Here is a 27,454-nt window from a genome sequence, read left to right as displayed (position 1 = left end):
ATACATTTTAGAAATGTGTTTGGGGATTTAAAACTGATTTACATGTGCTTTAAAGCAATTTGATGAATGTTATTCTCCTCAGGCAGACACAAGGCTTTTGTCTTCACTATCTCATCGCGCACTCGCTGATGCCTCCGTGTTGCCAAGGGCAACATTTATTTTTCCGCTCCAAATCGCCTTTATTCCCACCACCGTCGCCTCATTGGACGTTTCCCCTGTCTATCTGGTGTATTTATCGATTGTGATTGGCTATTGCATATGCCAATCAAAAACAACGCGCTTCTATTGGCTGAATCCCATGGACGCGATGCGAGAGATCAGCGGTGGCTCGTGCGAGTACAGGCAACAAGTGGATTTTGAGATTTCGAGTATATTTGATTCTTTATAGATCACATTATTGAGCTAAATAAATGTATTTAGACACGTTTACAGTTAATATCGTGTCTGGCGAGCGTTAAATAAGCAGAAAGGAGCCGTTAAGTGGCATTTGTATTCTGACAGGAGCGTTTAACGGATTTAACGGTTAGTTTGCGCAGTTTGATATCATGCGCTGGCGATTGTGTCTCGCGCGACCTGTTGCGTGAACGCGCCCGGTGTGGGACAGAAAAGAGCTTTAATATCGATGAGCTCATGATGTCTGACTCTGGATCAGATGAGGACAGAGGCTCGACAGAGTCCGTCAGAAAGGTAGGTGGACTTTCAGAGCATATTACTTAATATGTCACATGTTAATTGACTGCTTATTGCTTAACATTTAAAACCAACAACGCAATAAGTAATAACAGCCTGAGGCAAAAAAAGTACTATGGTCCTTTGGACGTGTAATATGGTAATTGTACCATAGTAACTAATTCTAAATGATTACCATAATCATATATCATGGTATTTACATATTATCTTTAGGTAGTCATAGAATACCATGATAATAACGTGTTTTTAGATAGATACTTTGATATTCTTTGCTAAATTTAGTGGCATATGAAAATTGTTATTTTTGTGTGTATATATATATATATATATATATATATATATATATATATATATATATATATATATATATATATACATACACCGATTATTCAGAGTGATATCTGCCGATACCGATAGTTTGGGGGTTCCGCCTTTTATACCTTCTTTTAAATTAATGACAATTTAATTATAATTAATACTTATTAATTATATTTTAATTGTTATATTTTGAAAGAAATTTGTTTTCTTGTTTCAGAGTAACTGGTATTAGTTATAAACAAACATTACTCAAATAAATATTAACACACATTAAAGGTGCAATATGTAAGAATTTTGCATTAAAATATCTAAAAACCACCAGGTCAGTGTTATATATTTTGTTCACTTGAGTACTTACAATATCCCAAATGTTTCCAACTATTTGTAAATCGTGAGAAAATTGCAGTTTTAACCAAGGCTCCGGGACGTGTGAGGAGTCGCCTGTCAATGGCGTCATACCCGCGTTACCCTCGGTTTCCGGTTTATTTTGTAGAAACCATGGAAACACCAAAGACGCTTTAATAATTACATGTTTTAATAGACAACTGTTTTGATATATTTATTGACAGAAAACAAATTATTGTTATATAGCTCAACACGCTTAGTCATACTGTTTAAATCAGTTTTCTTATTTTTTTGCGAGTACCATGCTTTACAAAATAGAGAAAAACACTATTTTGTCAAGTAGCTAACAAAGCATAATCAGATGCAGTTTTATTTTTAGTAGCAGCAATACAGCATTTTCTCCATCATACAATACGTTTAATTAATTTTTAAAATTAATTGCATGCCATTTATCAACACAAGCCATCCAGCATTTAATATGATATTGTAAAATCGATTTATCTTACTGCAGTGTGTAACAGTGTCTCACAGCAGTACATCATTTTCAACACACTCAAATGTGTCTAATATGATAAACAGAGCTGCGTTACCTCATACTCATGACCGGAAAAGCGGAAGCGGCGCCGGCGACTGTGGCTGCTCGTGAGGCGTGTGTTGATCAATCGCTCCAGCTCCTCGTTCAGCTCCACAACACTCGCTCCTGCTCTGCTTCATACTACAGTAACATTAATAATCGCATCCATTAACATGATTTCTTCCCGATTCCAATCCCTATTCTTTTGCACCAGCCGTTGAGATGGAGACCACATGTCCCAAGATTCCACGCTCAAACTTGCCATCATCAAGCTACGCCTTTGTTTTGAATAGGCCTCTAGTGACCTCTAGCGGACAGAAATCCTACATACTGTCATTGAATACCAGGGCAATAACATGTTTTTAGACGGATACTTTGATTTTCTTTGAAGTGCAATGTCGCTAAATGTAGTGGTATATGAAAATTGTTATTATTTTTGTATATATTATAGTAGAGATGCACCGATACTAAATTTCTCTACCAACAGCTGATTATTCAGAGTGATATCTGCCGATACCGATAGTTGGGAGGTTCTGCCTTTTATACCTTCTTTTAAATTAATGATAAATTCATTATAATTAATAATTGATTATTATATTTTAATTATTATATTTTGAAAGAAATGCAAATAAAAACTTTATTCTCTCCATTTCATCAACTTGTTTCAGAGTAACTGGTATCAGTTATAAACATAAACACATTACTCAAATTAATATTAACACACATTAACTAAATTCTTAAGATTAAATTCATATTTCTTAACTTTCTGAATGTTATTAATTCATATAATTACGATTAATCATAGGTGTGATTGGCAAAGGACAAAAAAGCAGGAAACTATATGGTGCACTTACCAGGGGGGCGGGGCTTTGTTGTGGGGGAGGGGCGTATGGAGGGGCGTGGCTTGCTTTTGTACTGTTTTTTTATGATAAAGTTATGTAAAATAACTGCTCAGTGCTGCAAAACAGACAACTCTGCTAATGCTAACTTAATTCTATATAAACTATTAGGGGTGTGACGAGATTACTATTAGGGGTGGATCTCACGAGACGAGACTCGAGATTGAGTTCATGAGACGAGACAAGATGGCGAAATACACGACTAGAAAAAATATTCTGCAGGTGTATTTGAAATGTTTTAACTAATCATCTTGTAATGAATGTCATTTCAGTTCTACTTTCTGAGTATGAATTATCATATGCAGTAAAAGACAACAATACTAAAGTAATGTAAAAGGTTTTTCCACTAACCCAACTGACTGACTTCTCTTCTGTATGATTTCAGTCTCTTCAGACCTTACTGTACATGATTTATGAGCTTCTACAACTTTTGACCTCCTAACTGAACTCCTTTCCACAAACTGATCATAGAAATAAAAACAGTATAAATAAAAATGGTAACACTTTACAATAAGGTCTCATTTATTATTAACATTAATGTATTAACCAACATCAACTAACAATGAGCAATATCTATGCTACAGTATTTATTAATCTAACATGTTAATGTTAGTTAATAAAAATAGTCATTCATTGTTGGTTCATGATAGTTCACAGTGCATTAACTAATGTTAACAAATGAAACCTTATTGTTTGTGCTTAATAAGATTAAGAGAAAACTGTTATTCATTTTTATGCTAACACTTTATAATAAATAAATGCAACCATAATCACACTCTCTCAATATTCAAAGTGCAAATAAGACCAAATTTTTCTTTGATACAGAGCTAAGACATGGTTACAACTACACTGCCCAGCCTAAAATAGCTTTCATATTGAGAGATAATTGTATTCATCAGGGAGCCGCTTTCAAATGCGGGGTATTGAAATCGCGTTTGAATGCGCGCTCGCGTTTACTTTCACTTTCGTGATCGCGCGTACTCTGTGAATGTGGAGCGGTGGCAACCGTTAACCAACTGAATTAAATGTTTTTTATTTAAATACAAAGCAAAACGACAGTGGAGGCACAATGTAAACGTAGCGGTGGCATATTCTTTTCTAATCATCCTAACACTCTGTCATGGCAACATACCAAGACTACTTTTCGCCTCGACGAGAAATCTCGTCACAATTTAGTCCCGCTCGTCACACCCCTATAAACTATATAATAACAGCATAGGCCTATTAGTTACTAGCCTAAACTGGACGGAGACACGGAGCGCCCTGTAACTCACTGACCTGCCTGCGTTCACAATTCATACAGTCCAGATGGGAGGGAGAACAGAATACTACACAGTTTATGAGAATAAATTGTGTATTTCCCTCACAATTGTCACAAAAACTCACTAGTCTGTACACTGTCTGTCTGGTCTCTCTGCGCGTTGCTTTGCGAGATCATGCGGCGCGATTTTTTTTCCTCACTGCTGCACTAGTCTGCGTGAGAATATGGGGGTGTGGCGTGAGAGCGTGAGAATTGGGTCAAGTGCGTGAGTCTCACGTTGAATGCGTGAGAGTTGGCAGCCGTGCCGTTACTTTGCTAAATTAGCCCAGAATCGTTTAACATTAATGTTATGGAATCATGACAAAAATTATCAATAGATTGGTTAAATTTGACTAGACCTGTATATAAAAATGAAAGACAATATATTGGATTTGCTTACTTGAATCATCCGTGTTCACTGAAGCTGTTCACGTGAGTAGATGGTTGGGCGCGGTTGGGTGTGTGCGCATTCATAACGGTGCGCGTACACTTTGAACTTCAATCGTGACAAATGATTGGACTACTTGCGGAGTGACATGACGACATGAATCAGAGGCACAAAAAACGTTGACAGCGGTGTTTACCAATACTCCACCCATCGCAACTGCCGCAACCCTGTTTTTTTTTTTTTTTTTTTTGCATGATTTACGAGAGCATCATTTTCAGGTCGGAAAAGCGGGATTTCCGGATTTTTCTGGAAGAATCACACCCCTGATTAATATTGAACATCATACTGGTTTCTTAGCATTTTCTATACACAAAGCACAAATTCATTGCATTTTCCTGCCCTCTTTTGATTGACAGGATATATCGTCCGATAACCGAAAGTGTAAAAATTTGCTTTTATCGGCCGATACCGATTATTGGCCGATATATTGGTGCATCTCTTTTATATATATATATATATATATATATATATATATATATATATATATATATATATATATAGTACCTTTTTCATTAACTACATGTAAATATGAGGCATAGAGAACAGAACATAAGTGCAAAGTTATATTCAAATTCTGAGAAAGGCAGTGAGACTAAATTCAAAATATTTAAATTTCAAGTGACTACATGGCAGGTGTGTGTGTGTGTTTTAGGGATGTGACCCTCTTGTATCAACCCAGCGCAGCAAACTACAGCAGCGAAGAGCTAAACTCAACCAGCAGATCAACCGAGAACTTCGTCTGCGGAACGGCGCTGAAAATCTCTACAGGTACCAGTATATGTTTTCCATAATAACACACACTATGAACACCACCCTGCCTGACCCAGAACTAGCAGGAAATGACACGCCTCTCTGTGCTGCCCTGTTGATGTTCTGTTCTGTGTTTTGATGTGGATTTATTCTTCCATCACAGTAATTTTATATTACAGCAATGGCATGATAAATTGCACCACATATACTGCATTATAAATGGTCTAGCAGAGGTTAATATATTTATACCATCACACAACACACTCGTTATTCCGCTCAACCCTTCGTTAACTCCCTGAGGTCTGAAAACGCGCCGGCGCGTTTTGCAGGATTTTTTTCACATTGCAGCAAAACAGACTTAAAATACTCTGTCATTTCTTGTCATAGAGACATAAGTAATATATCAATTGAAACTATAGAATATCTTCTTTTATTTGTGTACACTCAGAGTAAAAACACAATGTTGTGCTTTTTGTAAAATAAAGAAAACTAACATGATGCGTGATCTCTCCTCTCCCTCTGAACGAAGTCCAATCTGATAGTTCTCAGAAAATGAACAGTAACTTATGAATACTAATGACAAAAAAAATGACACTTACGTCTAAAGAAACGTTGAAATGTCAGGTTTTAAATCGTGCAAGTCAAATCGAAAACAAACATTCTGTGTTTATGTAATCTATGAAAAGAGAGCCATGTCAGAAGTCTGTGATTCAGCTCATTATCCGCTAATGCGGCCACGCCCACGGAGCCAGCGCTATTCAGACGCAAATTCAGAGGCAATACATGCATTCATCGTCTCAATCGTGTATTTATTGTCTTGAAAAGTGTTTATTTGGATGTTAAAGCAATGGTTAGCAATCTCTAGAAGACATGCCGTTAGTTCCTAGTTCCTTTTCTTCTTTATATGAATTTGTGGCCTAAAGGTGTACAGAGAGCGCCCTCCGGCTGCAAGTATGAATTGAAAATACCATTCCTGAAATGTCCTCTTCTTCTTTAGAATAATTTGTGGACTAAAGGTGTACAGAAAGCGCCCTCCGGCTGCAAGTATGAATTGAAAAAACAGTATCCAGCACTCATAGTGATGACAATAAATATTACTTCTCAGTATAGAAAATTGACATAAATATATAAGAATCCATCAATATTTCTCCAAATGTGCATGCTTTTAAGCTAAAAGCCTATATGAAATGCCATAGAGGTAACATAATTGTTCAGACACTTTGCATCACAGAAATACATTATATTTTAAAGAATATAATAGAATACCATTATTTTAAATTGTAATAATATTTCACAGTATTGCTGTTTATGATGAGCTGAGACATTATTACAGAGGGTTTTTTCACACCCTACCTAACTGAAAGGCCTCATTAATATGCAAGTCATTTCAGGTCATTATTATGTGATTCTTTTGTCTTCTCAGGTGTAAATGGCCCATTATTCGTGCAGATTCACACCTCCACGCATACTGTGTTTCTTGACAAAAAGTGTCTTACAAAAACTAAATCAATATATTGTTTTATATGAAGGAGTAGGCAGCATAATTTTTACATAATTCTGAAGCAAAAACTCTAGTCTACAACCTCCAATACCCAAAAGTCTTGTGAACACAGATTTAATATACTTGTTTTGGCCTTATTTCAGTGACTTAAGTTTTTTGTTTTTTCAATAACCACGCATAAACATTATTCCTTCAAAAATACAAACATGTACATACATGTTCCTCACATATTATTGTAGCCTAGTTTGTGCTGAATACAGTGTAATGACACTTTTGTCATTAATATGTTTATAATATGTTTATAAACAACTGAAAAAAGCACAAATGTCAGGGCATGTCAAAACTTCTCCAAGCCCCAAATCAGCCTCAGACTCCAGAGGGTTAATGTGATGTGCAAATCATGTTTTCCCAGGGCCAGCAGTAATCAGAAGGTGAAGGAGACTGTAGCATTAGAACTGAGTTTTGTGAACTCGAACCTTCAGCTTCTCAAAGAAGAACTAGAGGAACTGAACAGCAGTATGAACGTCTACCAGACCGAGAGGTTGGGTACTGTCTTTACTATACATGTTTCTTTCAACATGGTTAACAGATAAGTTAACTTGGCATTAAAGTACATGCATCGAACATTTAAAAATGAATCATCACTCTGTTGCAGTGAGACAGTCAATGTTCCCATGATTCCACTGGGGTTGAAAGAGACTAAAGAGATTGACATGACTGTACCTCTTCAGGTGAGATCAACATTCATGTTGTAGCACTGAATTTATGTGCACCTATCCAGTGATTAAATCTGCCTACTTTCTCTTCTGTTTCATCAGGATTTTATCAGTGAACATTACAGTGAGGACGCGTCTCTGTACCTGAATGAGATCCGGGATTTCATGGAACTTAGACAGGTCAGTTAAAGTCAACATGAAATGCTGATCACAACACATATTACTTCTTTGACGTGACTTTATATAGTATGTAGACAAATGCATTATGATGCATTAATGAATAATTAACCCTTTAAGACCGGATGGAGCGCCGGCGCTCCCATTTGCGTTTCTCTGTTTAAGAGCCAATAAAAACTGAACCCATATAGGTAGCACAATAATTCTTTTTGCATATAAAACCAGAGACTTTACACGTTCAGATCAAGCCTCATGCTTCTGTTGCATTATTTTCACCCTCTAATGAGTCTGAGTAATATGCCTTTACAACAAAAACAGCACAGCCGCTAACTGAATACAAATATGTAGATTTCACGTGCTCATAACTTCATGAAAAATGCACAGATCATAGAAAGTGGAACATCATTATTTATAGCAGATTCTCACGATTAAAATCAACATAATATATTGCGTTGATCACAAGATATTACTCATGGAATGATTTAACATACTTGGCTAAAAACATGTCTCTCATCTTTCCGGGATGCAGTGTGTATCCAGTGTTCCCGGACCCATCCATGTCCGTTTTCCAATGTGGAATAACACAAAATAGGTATCATCTTAAAGCTTAGAAATTCAGCTTTTTAATGTATCTAACCATTTTGAAAAACTCCTAAGGAGTGCTGAGAAGCGCCTCTAAACCGGAGTTTACCACCCGTGGGCGCCATCTGGCTGCGATAAAATGAATAACAATTTATTCAACTATACTTTATATGCTATCACCACAAAATTTTAACCAGATGCAGCTCACATGTAGTAGAGCATCACCAAAAAATTATTTTTCTCTGATCTTATTGCCTTCCTGAGTTATTTCATGTCAAATTAAAAAAATGAAAAATTAATAAAACTATATATATATATTTTTGTTTTTTATCAGCAGTTTTTCAGCATGAAAATGTCTAAATGTAATGTAATTTATATATTTTTTAAAATGTTCTATCAAATGATACCTCCCTTTTGACTCTACTTGCTACAGTTTTGGAGTTATGAGTCTTTACTTTTGTGTATGTTGCTCAGAAAAAAAAAACTCTAAAAAAGCCTTCAGGTCTTAAAGGTTAAAAATAAGAATTGTCAATTTAGCGTGAAACTGTTGTCGTGACGAACAAGAAAAATGGACCATTCATTCAAAATGAATTATTTATTTGTTCATCTGCTCTAAAGAGATGTCCCATATCCATGTGAAGGCCAGTGCCTCGAACTACATTCATATTCTTTCGCAAGATGCATTTGATTTCATGTCATTCTTTAAAACAAAAGAAGTGGTTATCACTAAAAGTGCATGTGCAAACACAAGTTAAATCATTATTTTGGATGATGAAAATGATTTAATTAGAGCTCACCTCTCTTCGTAGGCCATGCGTACTCCCAGCAGGAATGAAGCGGGGCAGGAGCTGCTGATGGAATATTACAATCAGCTGTATTTCCTGGATCAGCGCTTCTTTTCACCACACAGGAGTCTGGGGATTCATTTTCACTGGTGAGACACACTGTTGCACACAAACAGATGAATGAGCAGTGGTTAGAGATGGTCTGATCATGTGTCTCATTGCAGGTACGACTCGCTGACCGGTGTGCCTTCCGTTCAGAGAGCGCTAGCGTTCGAGAAAGGGAGCGTTTTGTTCAACATCGGAGCTCTTTATACTCAGATCGGAGCCAGACAAGATCGTTCCACGCTGACTGGCATTCAGGATGCCATCGATGCTTTCCAGAGGGCGGCGGGTAATGAATGATCTGTTGATTTTCTGTCCATGGGTCAATCACAGGAAACGGGTCACAAATGTATTATTTTTTTTACTAAGCAATACCATTTCACTTGACTATACAACAACATTCAAAAGTTTTGGGTCGGTAAGATTTTTTTAATGTTTTCGAAAGTCTCTTCTGTTCATCTAGGCTGCATTTATTTGATCAAAAATACAGTAAAATTGTGAAATATTTTTAAAATTTCAAACAGCTGTTTTCTATGTCAATATATAGTAAAGTGTAATTTATTCCTGTGATCAAAGCTGAATTTTCAGCATCATTACTCCAGTCTTCAGTGTCACATGATCCTTCAGAAATCATTCTGATATGATGATTTGCTGCTCAAGAAAATTTTTTGATTATTGTCATTGTTGAAAACAGTCATATTTTTGTGGAAACTATGATACATTTGATTTTTCAGGATTATTTAATGACCAGAAAGTTCAAAATAACAGCATTTATTTGAAATAGAAATAGTCTGTAACATTATAAATGTCTTTATTGTCCCTTTTGATCAATTTAATGCATCCTTGATGAATAAAAGTATTAATTTCTTAAAAGAAAAATCTTACTGACCCCAAACATTGAATGGTAGTGTAAATGTAAACAAAAATATTGTAAAAACTGTAAGAGAATATGACCTCTGTTTGAAGCATATGTTCAAAAAAATGATAATGTCAGAAATATTGAATTATTATTTTTTAAATGTTGAACCGAAAGTGCTGAAAAAAACACAAATTCTGCATTTTTAGAAAATAAAAACTATACAGAATCTATAATATATATTTAAATTCATCATTTAATTTTTGTAAAAGCATTTTTTCCCCATTATAACCCATTTAAATAAAATGCTGATGAAATGGGCGACTGAAATTTGCTTAAATCTGCTGAAAAACTTAATATATTTTAAAACTCATTTACAACTGAATCTATCAAATAATGTAAGTTGCTGTTATTTATATCAGTAGTAGAACAAAAGGTCACGCCCAGCACACAAATGACAGCGTTTCCTGAGAAAGACCCCTGTGCTCACTCTGTATAAGTATGTGTTTGTGTTAAACTCTTGTGTTAAATGTAACGTGTGTGTTTGTGCAGGTGCGTTTCTCTACCTGCAGGAGAATTTCTCTCATGCGCCCAGTCTGGATATGAGCGGCCCCGCTCTGAGCATGCTGGTCCGCCTCATGGTAGCTCAGGTATTGAACTGTAGAGAGGTTTATAGAAATAAATGGTGTGTTCACACTCTGTTTGATTAAAATGAACTCTGGTGCGATTGTTCTGTTAGTGTGGTTCATTTGAGTAAGTGTGAACGCTGCCGTCTGAACTCTGGTGCGCACCAAACAAGCGGACCAAAACCCTGAAAAGATGGGTCTGTTCGCTTCCAAATGAACTCTGATGCAGTTCTACTGAAATATGAACGCATCACGGACCAAAGACATCTAAACGATTCAAAAACAGGATGTGATGTCACAAGATGCGACCCTAAAAAGGCCTCGTTCAGGCGATTGTTTTGATGCGGATCCGAGTGCGTTTGCCCTATTCATATATGCCTAAACGAACCGAACTAAGGGGGAAAATGCACCAGGTTCCAAAACAAACGCTCCAAATGAGTCAGGTGTGAAAACGCTCTTAATGTATCATTTTGATTCGGACCAAAAGAACCGAACTACAAGTGTGAACACACCCTAAATATTAATTCCAGATTATGTCTTCTATGATCTGATATGTTTGACAGGTATTCATGTAGTAACTCGTGTATTTCTGGGTTTATTAACTGCAGGTTCAGGAGTGTGTGTGTGAAAAGGTCATACTCATGCAGGACAACGACCTGAACGTGCTTCTGCAAGCCGCCCAGGAGGCAGCGAGGGTGAACACACACACACACACACACACACACAGTCACACAGACCCATATACACACACACATACACACACTCTCACACACATATAAACACACACTCACACACTGACACATACATATTTACACACACTTACACAGTCACACATTGACATACATATACATACACACACACAGTCACACACTGACACATACATATACACACACACACACTCGCACTCACACACACAGTAACACGTTGACAAACATACACACACACACTGACACATACATATACACACACAGATATACACACTCGCACACACACAATAACACGTTGACACAAACACACACAGACGCATACACATACACACACAGATACACACTCACACACACAAAACACATTGATAAACATACACACAGACACACTGACGCATACATATACACCAGGGTACCCGCGGGGTCTTAAAAGCATTGAAAAAGTCTTAAATTTGATAATCTAAAATTAAGGCCTTAATAGCCTTGAATTTGGTATACAAAGTCTTGGATTTCGTTACAAAGGTCTTATTTTTATTTTTTTTATTTTTTAACTTTTCCTAGGATTAAGTTCATACCGTAACAAAATGAACTGTTACTAGTGTAGGCTAATTAAAAATTCATGCAGCGTAATGTTGAGTGCACCTCGCGCTCCACGTCATAGCAGTAAGCGCGAAAGCTCGCGCACCCGTTACTATGGTTACTAGGCAAGTGAGGTAAATTACTAGAGATGAGCCGGATACTCGGCTGAAACGAGTATCCGGACCGTTAAAGCACTTCTGCCGAGTACGAGTATTATACGAGTAATACGAGTCAATATCTGTGCTCGGACTGAATGAAAATCATCATTGGGTTGCTGATTGTGTCAGCGTTCTGTGATAGTCTAGTCCAGTGGTCTCAAACTGCCGGCCCGCGGGCCATTTACGGCCCGCAACTGATCTCAAAAATAAAACATAATCCGGCCCGCTAAATTATTATTATTATTATAATTATTATTCTCTAGTACGCGTCACATACGCGGCCGCGCCGGCATTCTCCTTCTTTCCAATGCGCTTTCGCTCCCGTGGCGTCTGTCGTTGCTATGCAACCATGAGCCGCGCTCTCAACCGCGTCGCTTCTATTATGAGCGCGCTTGCCTAAATTACAGTAAAAGCACTCGACTTTAAGTCACGAGCGTCGTTTTAAATCACCGAAACGCGTCCGATGCTACCATGTCAAGAAACAGAAGAGTGTACAAATGTATTCAAGGGTTGTATTTGTTCTGTACAGTGTTGTTCAGTGCAAGATTTTAATTTTATTTAAGCTAGCATGAAGTAAAGGAAAACAGCCTACTTCCACTAAATGTTAAAAACTAATAACAATGAGAGATTTTTATTTTTTGGCAAAATAAAGTTGATATATATAGCTTCAGTTTTTTGTTTATTTCTGACCCCTCCATGGCATCTATGAGTGTTGCTGGTTTTGTTCCTAAATTACTAATTTTTTTATTCCATGCACCTTGTTGGATGTGAGAAGTTGCACCAGACTATTGCAATTAATAGTATTATATTAGTAGTATTATATTAGTATATTAGTAGTATTACATCAATTACATCATAGTATTAGCCTATATAATTATATTACACTCTGTAACAATGAGAGAGACACTGCTGTCTACATTTAGTAGGCCTATGGTAAATAAAATATTTATTCAATTCAATTCAATTCAAATTTATTTGTATAGCGCTTTTCACGATACATATAATTTCAAAGCAGCTTTACAGAAAATGGATGTCAACATTACAATTTAAAGAATGCAGTTAGCAAATACTATACTTTAGGTAATTAATTACAATCACTGTTAGCAGTTTAACTGAAGGTAGAAGCAAAGAGCTCCTGGAAAATGAATTACATTAACAATAAATTAGGATATAGAGATTCATAGTATAGGTATAAAAATATATGCCGAATTAATTATTTTCTAGGGTTCAAAATTTATACAGATTTGACATTTTCCCCTCATACTTCTGTCAGAATGGGTACGAAGTTGGCATTGAATTTCATTTAAAATGGTATTAAAAAGGTCTTAAAAAGCCTTGAATTTCATTTGGAGGATCCTGGGGGTACCCTGATACACACACAGATACACACACAATCACACACGTACACAGTCACACGCACAGTCACACATTGACATACATACACACACACACACACACACACACAATAGCACGTTAACACAAACACACACAGACGCATACACATAAACACAGATACACACACACAAAACACGTTGATAAACATACACACACACACACACACACTGACGCATACATATACACACACAGATACACACACTCATACACACACACACAATCACACGCGTACACAGTCACACGCACACAGTCACACATTGACATACATATACCCAGCCAGCAATGACACGTGGGGCCCAGATGGGTTAACTACGGGTTCCATGGGTACTGTGTGGGCATGGGCTTTGGCTGGGTGAAATCAGCGGGTCCCATGTAGGTTTTGTAGTACGAGTCCTACATAGGAAGCCCATATGAGCTGATTACATGGGCCCCATAAGGGACAGGCATGGGCCAAGTGGGCATGGGTTTGATCTGGGAACACATATATGGGTCTTGAATGGCATATTTATGGGCCAAGTGGGCATGGGTTTGAACTGGGAATGCACATATGGGTCCTGCATAGAAATTTTATGGGCCAAGTGGGCATGGGTTTGAACTGGGAACACATATATGGGTCTTGCATGACATATTTATGGGCCAAGTGGGCATGGGTTTGATCTGGGAACACATATATGGGTCTTGAATGGCATATTTATGGGCCAAGTGGACATGGGTTTGAACTGGGAATGCACATATGGGTCCTGCATAGAAATTTTATGGGCCAAGTGGGCATGGGTTTGAACTGGGAATACATATATGGGTCTTGCATGATATATTTATGGGCCAAGTGGGCATGGGTTTGAACTGGGAACACATATATGGGTCTTGAATGGCATATTTATGGGTCAAGTAGGCATGGGTTTGAACTGGGAAAACATATATGGGTCTTGCATGATATATTTATGGGCCAAGTGGGCATGGGTTTGAACTGGGAACACATATATGGGTCTTGAATGGCATATTTATGGGTCAAGTAGGCATGGGTTTGAACTGGGAACACATATATGGGTCTTGAATGGCATATTTATGGGCCAAGTGGGCATGGGTTTGAACTGGGAACACATATATGGGTCTTGAATGGCATATTTATGGGTCAAGTAGGCATGGGTTTGAACTGGGAATGCACATATGGGTCCTGCATAGAAATTTTATGGGCCAAGTGGGCATGGGTTTGAACTGGGAATACATATATGGGTCCTGCATAGAATTTTTATGGGTCAAGTGGGCATGGGTTTGAACTGGGAAAACATATATGGGTCTTGCATGATATATTTATGGGCCAAGTGGGCATGGGTTTGAACTGGGAACACATATATGGGTCTTGAATGGCATATTTATGGGTCAAGTAGGCATGGGTTTGAACTGGGAAAACATATATGGGTCTTGCATGATATATTTATGGGCCAAGTGGGCATGGGTTTGAACTGGGAACACATATATGGGTCTTGAATGGCATATTTATGGGTCAAGTAGGCATGGGTTTGAACTGGGAAAACATATATGGGTCTTGCATGATATATTTATGGGCCAAGTGGGCATGGGTTTGAACTGGGAACACATATATGGGTCTTGAATGGCATATTTATGGGTCAAGTAGGCATGGGTTTGAACTGGGAAAACATATATGGGTCTTGCATGATATATTTATGGGCCAAGTGGGCATGGGTTTGAACTGGGAACACATATATGGGTCTTGAATGGCATATTTATGGGTCAAGTAGGCATGGGTTTGAACTGGGAATGCACATATGGGTCCTGCATAGAAATTTTATGGGCCAAGTGGGCATGGGTTTGAACTGGGAATACATATATGGGTCCTGCATAGAATTTTTATGGGTCAAGTGGGCATGGGTTTGAACTGGGAAAACATATATGGGTCTTGCATGATATATTTATGGGCCAAGTGGGCATGGGTTTGAACTGGGAACACATATATGGGTCTTGAATGGCATATTTATGGGTCAAGTAGGCATGGGTTTGAACTGGGAAAACATATATGGGTCTTGCATGATATATTTATGGGCCAAGTGGGCATGGGTTTGAACTGGGAACACATATATGGGTCTTGAATGGCATATTTATGGGTCAAGTAGGCATGGGTTTGAACTGGGAATGCACATATGGGTCCTGCATAGAAATTTTATGGGCCAAGTGGGCATGGGTTTGAACTGGGAATACATATATGGGTCCTGCATAGAATTTTTATGGGTCAAGTGGGCATGGGTTTGAACTGGGAAAACATATATGGGTCTTGCATGATATATTTATGGGCCAAGTGGGCATGGGTTTGAACTGGGAACACATATATGGGTCTTGAATGGCATATTTATGGGTCAAGTAGGCATGGGTTTGAACTGGGAAAACATATATGGGTCTTGCATGATATATTTATGGGCCAAGTGGGCATGGGTTTGAACTGGGAACACATATATGGGTCTTGAATGGCATATTTATGGGTCAAGTAGGCATGGGTTTGAACTGGGAAAACATATATGGGTCTTGCATGATATATTTATGGGCCAAGTGGGCATGGGTTTGAACTGGGAACACATATATGGGTCTTGAATGGCATATTTATGGGTCAAGTAGGCATGGGTTTGAACTGGGAAAACATATATGGGTCTTGCATGATATATTTATGGGCCAAGTGGGCATGGGTTTGAACTGGGAACACATATATGGGTCTTGAATGGCATATTTATGGGTCAAGTAGGCATGGGTTTGAACTGGGAAAACATATATGGGTCTTGCATGATATATTTATGGGCCAAGTGGGCATGGGTTTGAACTGGGAACATATATATGGGTCTTGAATGGCATATTTATGGGTCAAGTAGGCATGGGTTTGAACTGGGAATGCACATATGGGTCCTGCATAGAAATTTTATGGGCCAAGTGGGCATGGGTTTGAACTGGGAATACATATATGGGTCCTGCATAGAATTTTTATGGGTCAAGTGGGCATGGGTTTGAACTGGGAAAACATATATGGGTCTTGCATGATATATTTATGGGCCAAGTGGGCATGGGTTTGAACTGGGAACACATATATGGGTCTTGAATGGCATATTTATGGGTCAAGTAGGCATGGGTTTGAACTGGGAAAACATATATGGGTCTTGCATGATATATTTATGGGCCAAGTGGGCATGGGTTTGAACTGGGAACACATATATGGGTCTTGAATGGCATATTTATGGGTCAAGTAGGCATGGGTTTGAACTGGGAAAACATATATGGGTCTTGCATGATATATTTATGGGCCAAGTGGGCATGGGTTTGAACTGGGAACACATATATGGGTCTTGAATGGCATATTTATGGGTCAAGTAGGCATGGGTTTGAACTGGGAAAACATATATGGGTCTTGCATGATATATTTATGGGCCAAGTGGGCATGGGTTTGAACTGGGAACACATATATGGGTCTTGAATGGCATATTTATGGGTCAAGTAGGCATGGGTTTGAACTGGGAATGCACATATGGGTCCTGCATAGAAATTTTATGGGCCAAGTGGGCATGGGTTTGAACTGGGAATACATATATGGGTCCTGCATAGAATTTTTATGGGTCAAGTGGGCATGGGTTTGAACTGGGAAAACATATATGGGTCTTGCATGATATATTTATGGGCCAAGTGGGCATGGGTTTGAACTGGGAACACATATATGGGTCTTGAATGGCATATTTATGGGCCAAGTGGCCATGGGTTTGGGTGATTGGTTCAGGTCCAGCAATATTATGTAATGCTCATCTACAAACAAGCATCAAAAATAAAATAAAATAAGCTTAACTTAGGATATCAAGGGGAGCCTTATCATTCAAGCTCCTCTTGGCAAAGCAAAATCTGCTCGTCACAACATGGCAGACAGAGCATCATTCTGCTTGCTTCGATGCTGGACAGGACAAGAGGAAAAAAGAAAAAAAGAAAAAAAAGGACTTGCAGGAGGCCTCATCATCAATCTGTCTGCCACTTCTGTGTTGTTAGATGTCCTTGGACCAAGGAGTAGCATGTGTTTCTATCAAGGTGTAGCTCATACACCAACAATGACTGATGTGTTGGCTGTAAAAGGTACAGTAGATCTGTTTGGTTAGGCTATCTGAAGATCTTCAGGATGCATTGACATATACATGGTTTATGGTTTAAGACGGTAAAGGGAGGGGCTGAGGTAGTTAAAGAAGTAGGCCTGTAAGGACACAGGCCCTTTCAATTTAAGTAAAAGAATAAAGCTGCAGAAAGCCTTCCGACAGTGCATGGAGCATTCACATAAACACTTTCATTGGTGCAGTGACCCAGATTGGGACAGATTTATGGGGATAAGTGTAAAGGAGACAGCATTGCTACTGCTGGCATTTGAATATTTACAATATTTATATTGTATGAATATTTTGCTAACTTAACATAAGTTGCTTATAACATATAGTTGCCTGTAGAATGTTGGTTAAATCCCTCCCTGATGCCTCATAGGACCCATTTTGCTACCCAATTGGCTTTTGGTCAGTTTGCACATCCATCTACCACGCCGGATACCCACATTCAAGACCCGCTTGGGGAGTGGTTTCTGAGTGGTTTGGCATCATGAGCATCAACCGTGATGTTCCTGGGATAAGGCTTTAATTTAAATTGTTAAAGATTATGTTTGTTGTTCAATGTATTATATAATGAGTGTATTTTGTATTGTATTTTTGGAGGGTTTTTTTCAGAGATTTTTTTAAAATATATTTTTTAGTTTACCGTATGTTGTGACATTGTTTTTTAAAGATAATTTTTGTTGTTCAATTTAATATATTTCTTGCAGTTCAAAGCATCAAGTGTCTTGTATTTATCTTGTACTTACATTCATTCTTCGTTTTTAATTTTTCTTAGATTGTTTCCTTAAATGAATGGTTGGGCTTACCTTGCATGAATTGTCCAGTTAGGACCAACATAAGATCCTTACAGAGCCCACTTTAAGCCCATATGGGCATTCACGGTTGAATCCTGGTGCAAGCCCACTTTAAACCCCTTTGGGCAGGTGGGGCCCAAATGGGTCTGTCATGAATTGCCCGATTAAGACCCACATAAGACCCTTACAGATCCCACTTAAAACCCACCTGCGCATCCACGGCTGGCCCCCATGTGGATCCTGGTTGCAAACCCACTTTAAACCCCTTTGGGCAGGTGGGGCCCAAATGGGTCTGTCATGAATTGCCCGGTTAAGACCCACATAAGACCCTTACAGATCCCACTTAAAACCCACCTGCGCATCCACGGCTGGCCCCCATGTGGATCCTGGTTGCAAACCCACTTTAAACCCCTTTGGGCAGGTGGGGCCCAAATGGGTCTGACATGAATTGCCCAATTAAGACCCATGCAGTACCCTTACAGGTCCCACTTTTAGTACGTCTGGGCTTCCACGGCTTGCCCCAATGTGGATCCCGGGTGCAAGCCCATAATGGGGCCCACATTTGCTGCCCATGAAGCCCTCATCTGGGCCCCACATGTCATTGCTGGCTGGGTACATACACACACACTGACGCATACATACAAACACACTCGCACTCACACACACAATAACACGTTGATACAAACACACACACACTGACGCATACGTATACACACACACTCTCACACACACACAACACGTTGACACAAACATACATACACACATATACACACACAGGTCACACGCATACAGTCACACATTGACATATACATTCACACACATACAAACACACACATACACAATCACACACTTACACAGTCACACATTGACATACATATACATACACACACACTGACGCATACATACACACATGCACACTCGCACTCACACACACAGTAACACGTTGACAAACACACACACTGACGCGTACATATACACACACAGATACACACACTCAAACACACAATAACACGTTGATACAAACACACACACACACTGACGCATACATATACACACACTCTCACACACACACACACACAGTCACACAGATGCATATACACACATACACTTACACACACAGGTCACACGCATACAGTCACACATTGACATATACATTCACACACATACAAACACACACACACACAGATGCATATCATACACACATTCACACATTGACGCATACATATACACACACACACACACACACACACAATAATGATTTTATACTGTAGAAAATGTATATTCTGTCCCCTAACCCTAGAATATATAATACATAACATAGGGTTTACCAGAACCACACACACACTTAAATGAATGCATGTTATGGGGTTTTCATTTGTTAATAACTGTGTGTGTTTGCAGGTGTCAGACGTGTATTCTCTGGTTCTTCAGGCGATGTCAGTGCCGTTACTGAAGGACTATGTGCCCTTCTCCTGGATCTCTATGGTTCAGGTCAAAACGCATCATTTCAGAGCGCTGGCCCATTATTACGCCGCCGTGGCGCTGTGTGACTGCTCAGGTGCTTCTGAGTGTCTGTGTGGGTTTGAGACCATGTGATATTTACTGATGACATCATGCATACAGTACTGGTCAAAAGTTTAGAATAATTATGACAAAAATATGAAGCAGCACGACTGTTTTCAACATTGATAATAATCAAGAATGTTTCTTGAGCAGCAAATCATCATATTAGAATGATTTCTGAAGGATCATGTGACACTGAAGACTGGAGTAATGATGCTGAAAATTCAGCTTTGATCACTGGAATAAATTACACTTTACTATATATTCACATAGAAAACAGCTATGTTAAATTGTAATAATATTTAATAATTTTTACTGTATTTTTGATCAAATAAATGCAGCTTTGGTGAGCAGAAGAGATCTTATTTCAAAAACATGAAAAAAAAAATCATAATTATTCTAAACTTTTTACCAGTAGTGTATTTATTTTATAGTTTTACCATCAAAACTGGCCTGATCTACATACATGTTTCCGTTCATATTGTGTTTATTATTCTAAAGAAACAAGGTTTTGTTTATAATGATCATTTTCATACCAATACAGGCATGCCTGATGAACACGATGATGAAGGTCGAGAAATTAAAGCTCTCGTACAGATTCACACCAGACGGCCGGACAAACTGAACCTTCAAGATCCGGAGGACAAACGGAGACTCGGTTTGTGTAGTGGGATGTTTTTCTGAACGCAAAATTTCAGTTTCAGCACAGATTAGTATATACTAACATATATTTCATTTTTAAGGTAAAGCTCATCTGCGCAAAGCCATCATACGTCACGAGGAAGCCCTGCGTCTTCACGGCGTGTGTAAAATGCTTCGAAAGATGGACATCCTACAGGAAGTTCTGTCACATGCTCATGCGCGCTCACTGGAGAAATACTCTGATATTGATCAAGAAGATGATTTTTGTGAGGTCGCGGAGGCCCCGGAGATCCAGTGTGAGTGTCTAATATGCTAATAATCATGTTTATGAAGAGTTATTTACTTTTAAATCTGGAATGTGACCAGGAGCTGGTTGGATAAACTGCTTAGACTAGTCTTAAAAGTTAGTCATCTAAAAAATGTCAAGACTGGTCATAACTATTTAAAGTCAGTTACATAAAAAGGTAGATCGGTCTATTTTAAATTGGAAAAGCACGACTGATAACTGCTAGTTGGTCACCATAGTAAGTTACCATAGTTGGTTACCATAGTAAGTTAATGCAACTGACCCATGCTTCAAGCATACTACTATACTACTCATACTAACTCTGCTTGGCGCTTCAAATAACGATTATATTTATTACACCGTTACACCAGTAGGTGGCGACAAGTGACTGTTAAAAAATGCATTTCCCATTGAATCATTCAGTCAAGAGATTTGTTCAAAAAGGATGATTCAACCAGTAATGAAAGAAGTGAGTCATTGAATCATTCACTCAACCCGATTTTAAAAAAATAATTCATTTAAATAAATTAAACATTTTTACAGAAGAGGATTAGGGCCAAGCAATAATAAAAAAATAAAACCGAGATTAAAGTCATTATAATGCGAGATTAAACTCGTTATATTTTGTGAAAAAAGTCGAAATACAATCAGAATAAAAGTTCAGAATAAAATCATTAAATTTCGAGAATAAAGTCGTCGTGTTTCGAGAAAAAACTCTTTCAATTTCGAGGAAAAAGTCTAAATAAAATGTTGAGAATAAACTTATAAAATTTCGAGAATAAATTGATTAAGTTTCGAGAAAAATGTTGAAATAAAATGTTGAGAATCTTTAGTTTAATCTCGCATTATAATGACTTTAATCTCAAGATGTTTTTTTTTTATTTTTATTATTATTATTATTATTATTGCTTGGCCCTAATCCTCTTCCGTACAATTTAAATAGACTGCAGCAATTAACATTTTGTCAGAACCTCTAGTAAATTACACGTTATTTTGTTTAGTTGCCTGTTCAGAATCTTGGGAGAATCATGATCTCTATTTGAAACAAAAAAAATCGTGATTCTCAATTTATCCAGAATTGTGCAGCTCAAAAAAGACATTATTCAGTTCAATTCAGTTAATTGTTGATTCATTTCAGATCAATGTATTATTATTATTATTATTATTAACTGTTGATGTTGCAAAATTAGTCAATTATGAAACATCTGAAGACAGTGCTTCCCACACATAGACTTTACTTGGGCCCACGTATAATAACGGCCGCCCAAGTATATTTGGAGACACATTTTTGCTCGTATTATTTTTATCCTCTTATACTTTTATATCCGCGCAAGATAATGAAACCATTCGCGATCAAATAACTAGTTGTTTCGTACCTGCTCGTTACGTGTGCGTCAGAACTGTTTACTCCCGCTGACATTCCCACAGGCGCCGCATTTTGCAAAGTCACAAGGGGGCGCTGTTGCGCGTTCTACATGCTCATGCAACAGCGCTTCAGTCTGCTTCAAAGTGATTCTCAATCAATGAAAAGCACAGATTTATGCCAAGCGATTGCTAATGAACTCAAGTTGATGAATTATTACAATGTCTACTTTATGGCCTTTATATAAAATGTTTTAGACGATTGTAAGAATCTGAAGGATCCGCCTGCGATAGTACAGATATTTCAAAATAAGAGTCCCGGTGTATTTCGGGCTAGTTTCTAATTAAAATTCACACGCTAAGTTTTTTCTTTTGGGCATTATTGGTATTTTGGTTACACAATAAATTATTTGATTTCCATTTAATTCATAGTAAATTATTGTAGTCTCCCCCACAGGAAGAAAAGACTAAGAACATTATTTGACACATATATTATTTATTTTATAAATTTTACTAGTAAAATCTGTGTCCCATTCACTGAGAGAGACTCTATATGACAGCAAGGAGAACATAGGAATATGTGAACCATTTAAATGCTGTAATTTTGCATAATTCACAATGCATAATAATGCATAATATTAGTATGTAATTAAATGTAATATGCTATGTAATTAAAATTAATTTCAATAAATAAAAATACTGTTAAAAATTACACATTATTTGTTTGTCACATGTAGTAGACCATTTTTTGCCGTGGGTAATAGGAGGATTTTTCGTCCGGCTACCACCACAAGTATATTTCAAACCTGTGGGAAGCACTGGAAGATGTTCAAATCTACATTATTTTACTTTTTTTTAAAAACATTTTTGCAGTCTCATTAAGAGTGAAGGAAAATATGTTCAAAATCACAGCTGTAATTACTTCCATCTTTATTCATTACTATGGAAAGTGCATTGCATAGTGGGATCAAGTATTTCACGCAATATTCATATATTCCATGCATTCGGACCTTTTGCATAACATGCACAGTTTACATACTGCAGAAATAGTAGAGTTAGTATGCTGTTGCAAACATAGCTGTAGATACTTAACATGACCTTTGACCTGTCGCCTACAGCTCACACACAGCAGAAGCCTGATATTAAAACTCCTGATTTCAGTGCCGTCAGAGTGACTGACATTTTCCATCGACTGGTAACGCTCACACTCACACTAATGCTGTAACATGTTTTAAATGTTAAAAAAGTGTTTAATGTTCACCTCTGCATGTGAAGGGACCGCTTTCGGTTTTCTCTGCTCGAAATCGCTGGGTGAGGCGTCACACGTGTTTGGTTCGAGGAGAGGCGGGGCTTGGGCTTACGCTTCGAGGTGATTCGCCGGTTCTGGTTGCTGGGGTGTTGCCAGGGGGATGTGCTGCGGTAAGAGACGTCAGCAGAGCCAGTAACATTTAAAATGCTTTTGTACCGCACGTGTCGTGCTTCACATTATGGGCGTGTTTTTTAGGAGGCGGGACTCCGTGAGGGTGATTACATCGTGGCTGTGAATGGTGCAGATTGCAGGTGGGCGGAACACGCTGAGGTCGTTCACGCACTAAAGAGCTGCACCGAGAGAGGACTAGAGCTCGACGTCATCACTCTACAGTCACACGAGGTACATGCAGTGCACTTTAGACCATTTAATCCTGTGAAGCCTGACATATGGAATAATAGTTTGAAATGGAATAATTTATTCAATCTTTAGACTTAAAATATTTTTTTAAATCTGAAAAAAGGTTTGCATATGTGTTTTTGATGAGCATCATATTTGATACATCAGGCTTTTATGGCTCATATAGTATGATATAGTGAGAATATGGACATTCAGAGGCCCAAACTGAGCAAAAGTATGTAATTTGGTGTAGATGTTGATATTTATATGGACAAAAAGTAAGATGAAATTCTGATGCTTGTTATGAAAATGAATGAGATAACAGTATAAAAGTGTACGGTTACACTTTATTTTAAAGGGGACCTATAATGCCCCTTTTCACAAGATGTAATATAGTCTCTGGTGACATCTGTGAAGTTTCAGCTCAAAATACCCCACAGATCATTTATTATAGCTTGTCAAATTTGCCCCTATTTGGGTGTGAGCAAAAACACGACATTTTTGAGTGTGTCCCTTTAAATGCAAATGAGCTGCTGCTCCCCGCCCACTTTCCAGAAGAGGGCGGAGCTTTAACAGTTACTGGGTTGTCCTTTTTCATATTTTCTGGGTTGGTAGATGCACCGGGGACCCGATTATAACATTTAAACACGGAAAAAGTCATATTTTCATGATCTGTCCCCTTTAAGGCCAACCCTCCTATACTTAATTTTCCACATTTCGCGCTCCATTTTTGAATGCGCGAGCATTTCAAAGTATTCTCCTTTGTTCATGAGCGTGGAAAGACGCATGCACACTATGTGCTATTCTTCTACAGCTCTTTTTTCCTGTTGTGGAGGTTAGCAAAGAGCATTGTATTACAGCGCGCGCCCCCTTCTGGGCTGGAGTATGGATCGCCTGTGACTTTATTCGTCGTCTAACTGCATGAACCGAACCGTGACAGCCGTACCGAACGGTTCTGGATGAATGCATGTACCGTTACACCCCTATAGAACAGACATCTAGCAAATATTTTCAAAATTGCTTGTTTAGGTGTTGATTTCAATTTTCAACAGCATTTCTCAGAACTTAAAATCTCAGGGATACTTCAAGTTAATATTTTACATCTAAGGGGTTCAGCTGACAAAAAGTTTGGAAACCCCTGCACTCAAGGAAATACACAAATCAGGTCAAATATTCCCACAAAAATAGGATTGCATCCTTTTTTTATGCTTGACTGAAAGAGAGAGCAGTGCAACTTTCAGACTGAGAAGGTTCAAGTACATGTGAACTGAAATTGAGCAAACAGAAGAGTGGTTTACGTTTGTGTGTGAAAATTAAATTGATATGAAACAGTATATAATATTTTCATAGGTCGAGAAGAGGATGAATCTCTCACCCACCGGTGAAAGAGAGTGTCAGTCGGGCAGTCCGAGGAAAGCGAGTCGGGAATACGAGCGCGGATCCTCGTCTATATGGAACTGGAGCTGGAGGAGCGGCGGCGGCGGCGGCAGCAAGAGACTCGGAAGCACGTTCAGTCTTTCCTTCGGTAACTTAAGAGAGGGTGAATCCATGTACTGAAAACACACCAGGAAAAGAAAGGAAAAAGAAGACAAGCACTCTTTCACTCAATTGTCAGATATGATAGCTGAAGAAAAGTTGGTTTAGATCAATTCTAGCACAATTCCAAGTCATTCAGAAGAGCAAACGAACTGCCACAGGATGGAGGATTTTATTATATTTCTAGCTGCAATTTATCACTGAATATGTATTAGTCCAATGCTTTTAGAGTGTCTTGCATACAGCCACCCCAAAAAGTACTTAGATCACACTGAAAAATGGCTGAATCTCAAAGCAGATGTTATGCATGAAACATTTGCTTGTGCTTTTTTCTTTCAGATAACTCAAGCGTCTAAATACTTTTTGTGGTCGCTGTACATATAACATAGATACAGCCTTGCACAACAAAAATGCAGCTATTTTCCACTGATAGGTTTCTGTACTATAGGTCACATGACTTCAGATGTGTTGAGATGCGTGTTTGTTGAATGTAGCAGATCTTTCTGGATCTCCAACAGCTTGGCTGTTTATAGAGTGCATTATATTTTTCAGTGGCGTTGGTTTTGGAAGTATTTTTTCCATTCATCGCTCCCATAGGGATTAAAAAAAAGTCTTTGTTAAAGCGTTATAGGCCATGAATCAAGCCAATCAGCTATGAGGAGAATCATAACATTACAAATTGTGATTTGAAGCAAAAAAAATCGAACAAAAATACAAACTTAACAGCTTTAGTGATAGAAAGAACTACAATCCCATGAAGCATTGCAAACAGCATAATCAAATTAAAAACAACGGGAAACTATAACACTACTCATTTCAATACGTTGAATAAAATAATTATTTTGAGATCAAAAGGAGTGGGCGGAGCTAATGAGTTGTTTTCTTTGTTTCATCTCTGACTGGTGGAATTTTCTGTACAGCATCATGGGTAATGTAGTTTTCGCCACAAATTCTCTTGTTAAAGAGTTATTTTAAACTAAGTTGAAATAATGTGGGCTTACTGCTTCAGCAGAAGCAAATCCCATCAATAAGTCTGTCCTTATAAAGGTTTATAAGTTAAAAATCTATTTCCCTATGGAGTTTTTACTTCCGGAACCTGATTGTTGCACACTATTGCTGTTGTCAACATCAGAAAAGAGGCCTTAATTATGGAAGCTTGTTTCTGCCATGCAATAAAAAATTTTTTAAAATTTAATCTTTTTATCTCACATTTCTGACTTTTTTTCTCACAACTGAGTTTTTAAATCTCAAAACTGAAAATTCTGTCAATTCTGACTTTTTCCCTCAGATTTGCAAGTTATAAACTTTTTTCTAAGAGTTCTAAGTTCAAATCTCACAATTTTGACTTTTTTCTCAGAATTTTTTCTCTTTTTTTTTCTTTGGAATTTCTCGGAGTTAGTTTACATCTTGTAGTTCCGTGTTTTTTTTTTTTTCCCCAAAGAAAACAAAAATAAAAACCATAATTAGAACTTTTTATCTCACAATTCTGCCTTTTCTTCATTGCAATTGCGAGTTTATATCTCACAGTTCACTTTTCTTCTCAGAATTGTGAGTTTATTTCAAAATTCCGTTTATATCTTGCAAATCTAAATTTTTATATCAGAATTACGAGGGAAAAAAATCTGAATTGTGAGATTAAAAAGTTGCAATTAACTTTTTTTTTTTTTTCGAGGCGGAAATAAGCTTCCATGCTTAATAATCACATCGGCCATGACCAACAATGAGAAGATGTGTTCGAATTCTTGAACTCAGAATATTTAGATTGTCAGGAGGAGGATTTAAGAATGTATTTTTGCACAGAAAATGATCATGGGTTTATTATGTCTGTTTTTCGTGTGTGTGGATTATATTTCATGTTTATTAGTCGTTGTCAGAAGCGATTTGTTACCCAGTATTCCAGCTGCACTCTTGCCTTGATGATTTAAAACAGCATATCTTGTGCAGGCCTCTTTATCATGACAAATAAATCAAGTTTTTCATTTAAA

At 37.9% G+C, this 27,454-nt stretch overlaps 1 protein-coding gene and 1 long non-coding RNA gene across 3 annotated transcripts in view; one reads left to right on the top strand and one right to left on the bottom strand.

The window, feature by feature from the left end:
- Positions 1-27,454, bottom strand: part of LOC125278564 — a 45,508-nt gene that overhangs the window by 12,664 nt on the left and 5,390 nt on the right. Inside the window, exons 2-4 of the long non-coding RNA XR_007187178.1 lie at positions 25,313-25,486; positions 10,610-10,701; positions 9,098-9,244 (exon numbers count right to left, since the gene is read on the bottom strand). This is a non-coding gene — a long non-coding RNA (uncharacterized LOC125278564). The remainder of the gene's footprint in view (positions 1-9,097; positions 9,245-10,609; positions 10,702-25,312; positions 25,487-27,454) is intronic.
- Positions 287-27,454, top strand: rhpn1 (rhophilin, Rho GTPase binding protein 1). 2 transcript variants are annotated; one of them, XM_048207824.1, is made up of 16 exons: positions 287-687; positions 5,227-5,342; positions 7,238-7,366; positions 7,481-7,556; positions 7,644-7,721; positions 9,110-9,234; positions 9,310-9,476; positions 10,596-10,693; positions 11,278-11,364; positions 19,834-20,008; positions 20,540-20,653; positions 20,739-20,933; positions 23,404-23,480; positions 23,561-23,704; positions 23,790-23,936; positions 25,284-27,454. In XM_048207824.1, the coding sequence occupies exons 1-16, from the start codon at positions 631-633 to the stop codon at positions 25,488-25,490; spliced, it is 1,992 nt and encodes a 663-aa protein (XP_048063781.1). In that variant the 5' UTR covers positions 287-630; the 3' UTR covers positions 25,491-27,454. The 2 variants fall into 2 exon arrangements, with proteins under 2 accessions (XP_048063781.1, XP_048063782.1); XM_048207825.1 differs by having other exon boundaries at positions 288-687; positions 19,834-19,990.

Source organism: Megalobrama amblycephala, linkage group LG11 (assembly GCF_018812025.1).
Source record: "Megalobrama amblycephala isolate DHTTF-2021 linkage group LG11, ASM1881202v1, whole genome shotgun sequence".
Lineage (NCBI taxonomy): Eukaryota > Metazoa > Chordata > Actinopteri > Cypriniformes > Xenocyprididae > Megalobrama > Megalobrama amblycephala.
Note: the sequence above shows the minus strand (reverse complement) of the source record. Positions and strands in the feature narration are given on the sequence as shown.

Coding starts and splice junctions, on each gene's coding strand:
- rhpn1 (XM_048207824.1), top strand. CDS start 631: ATGATGTCTGACTCTGGATCAGATGAGGACAGAGGCTCGACAGAGTCC. Junction 5,343..7,237: donor GGCGCTGAAAATCTCTACAG/GTACCAGTATAT, acceptor ATGTTTTCCCAG/GGCCAGCAGTAATCAGAAGG. Junction 10,694..11,277: donor TCCGCCTCATGGTAGCTCAG/GTATTGAACTGT, acceptor TATTAACTGCAG/GTTCAGGAGTGTGTGTGTGA.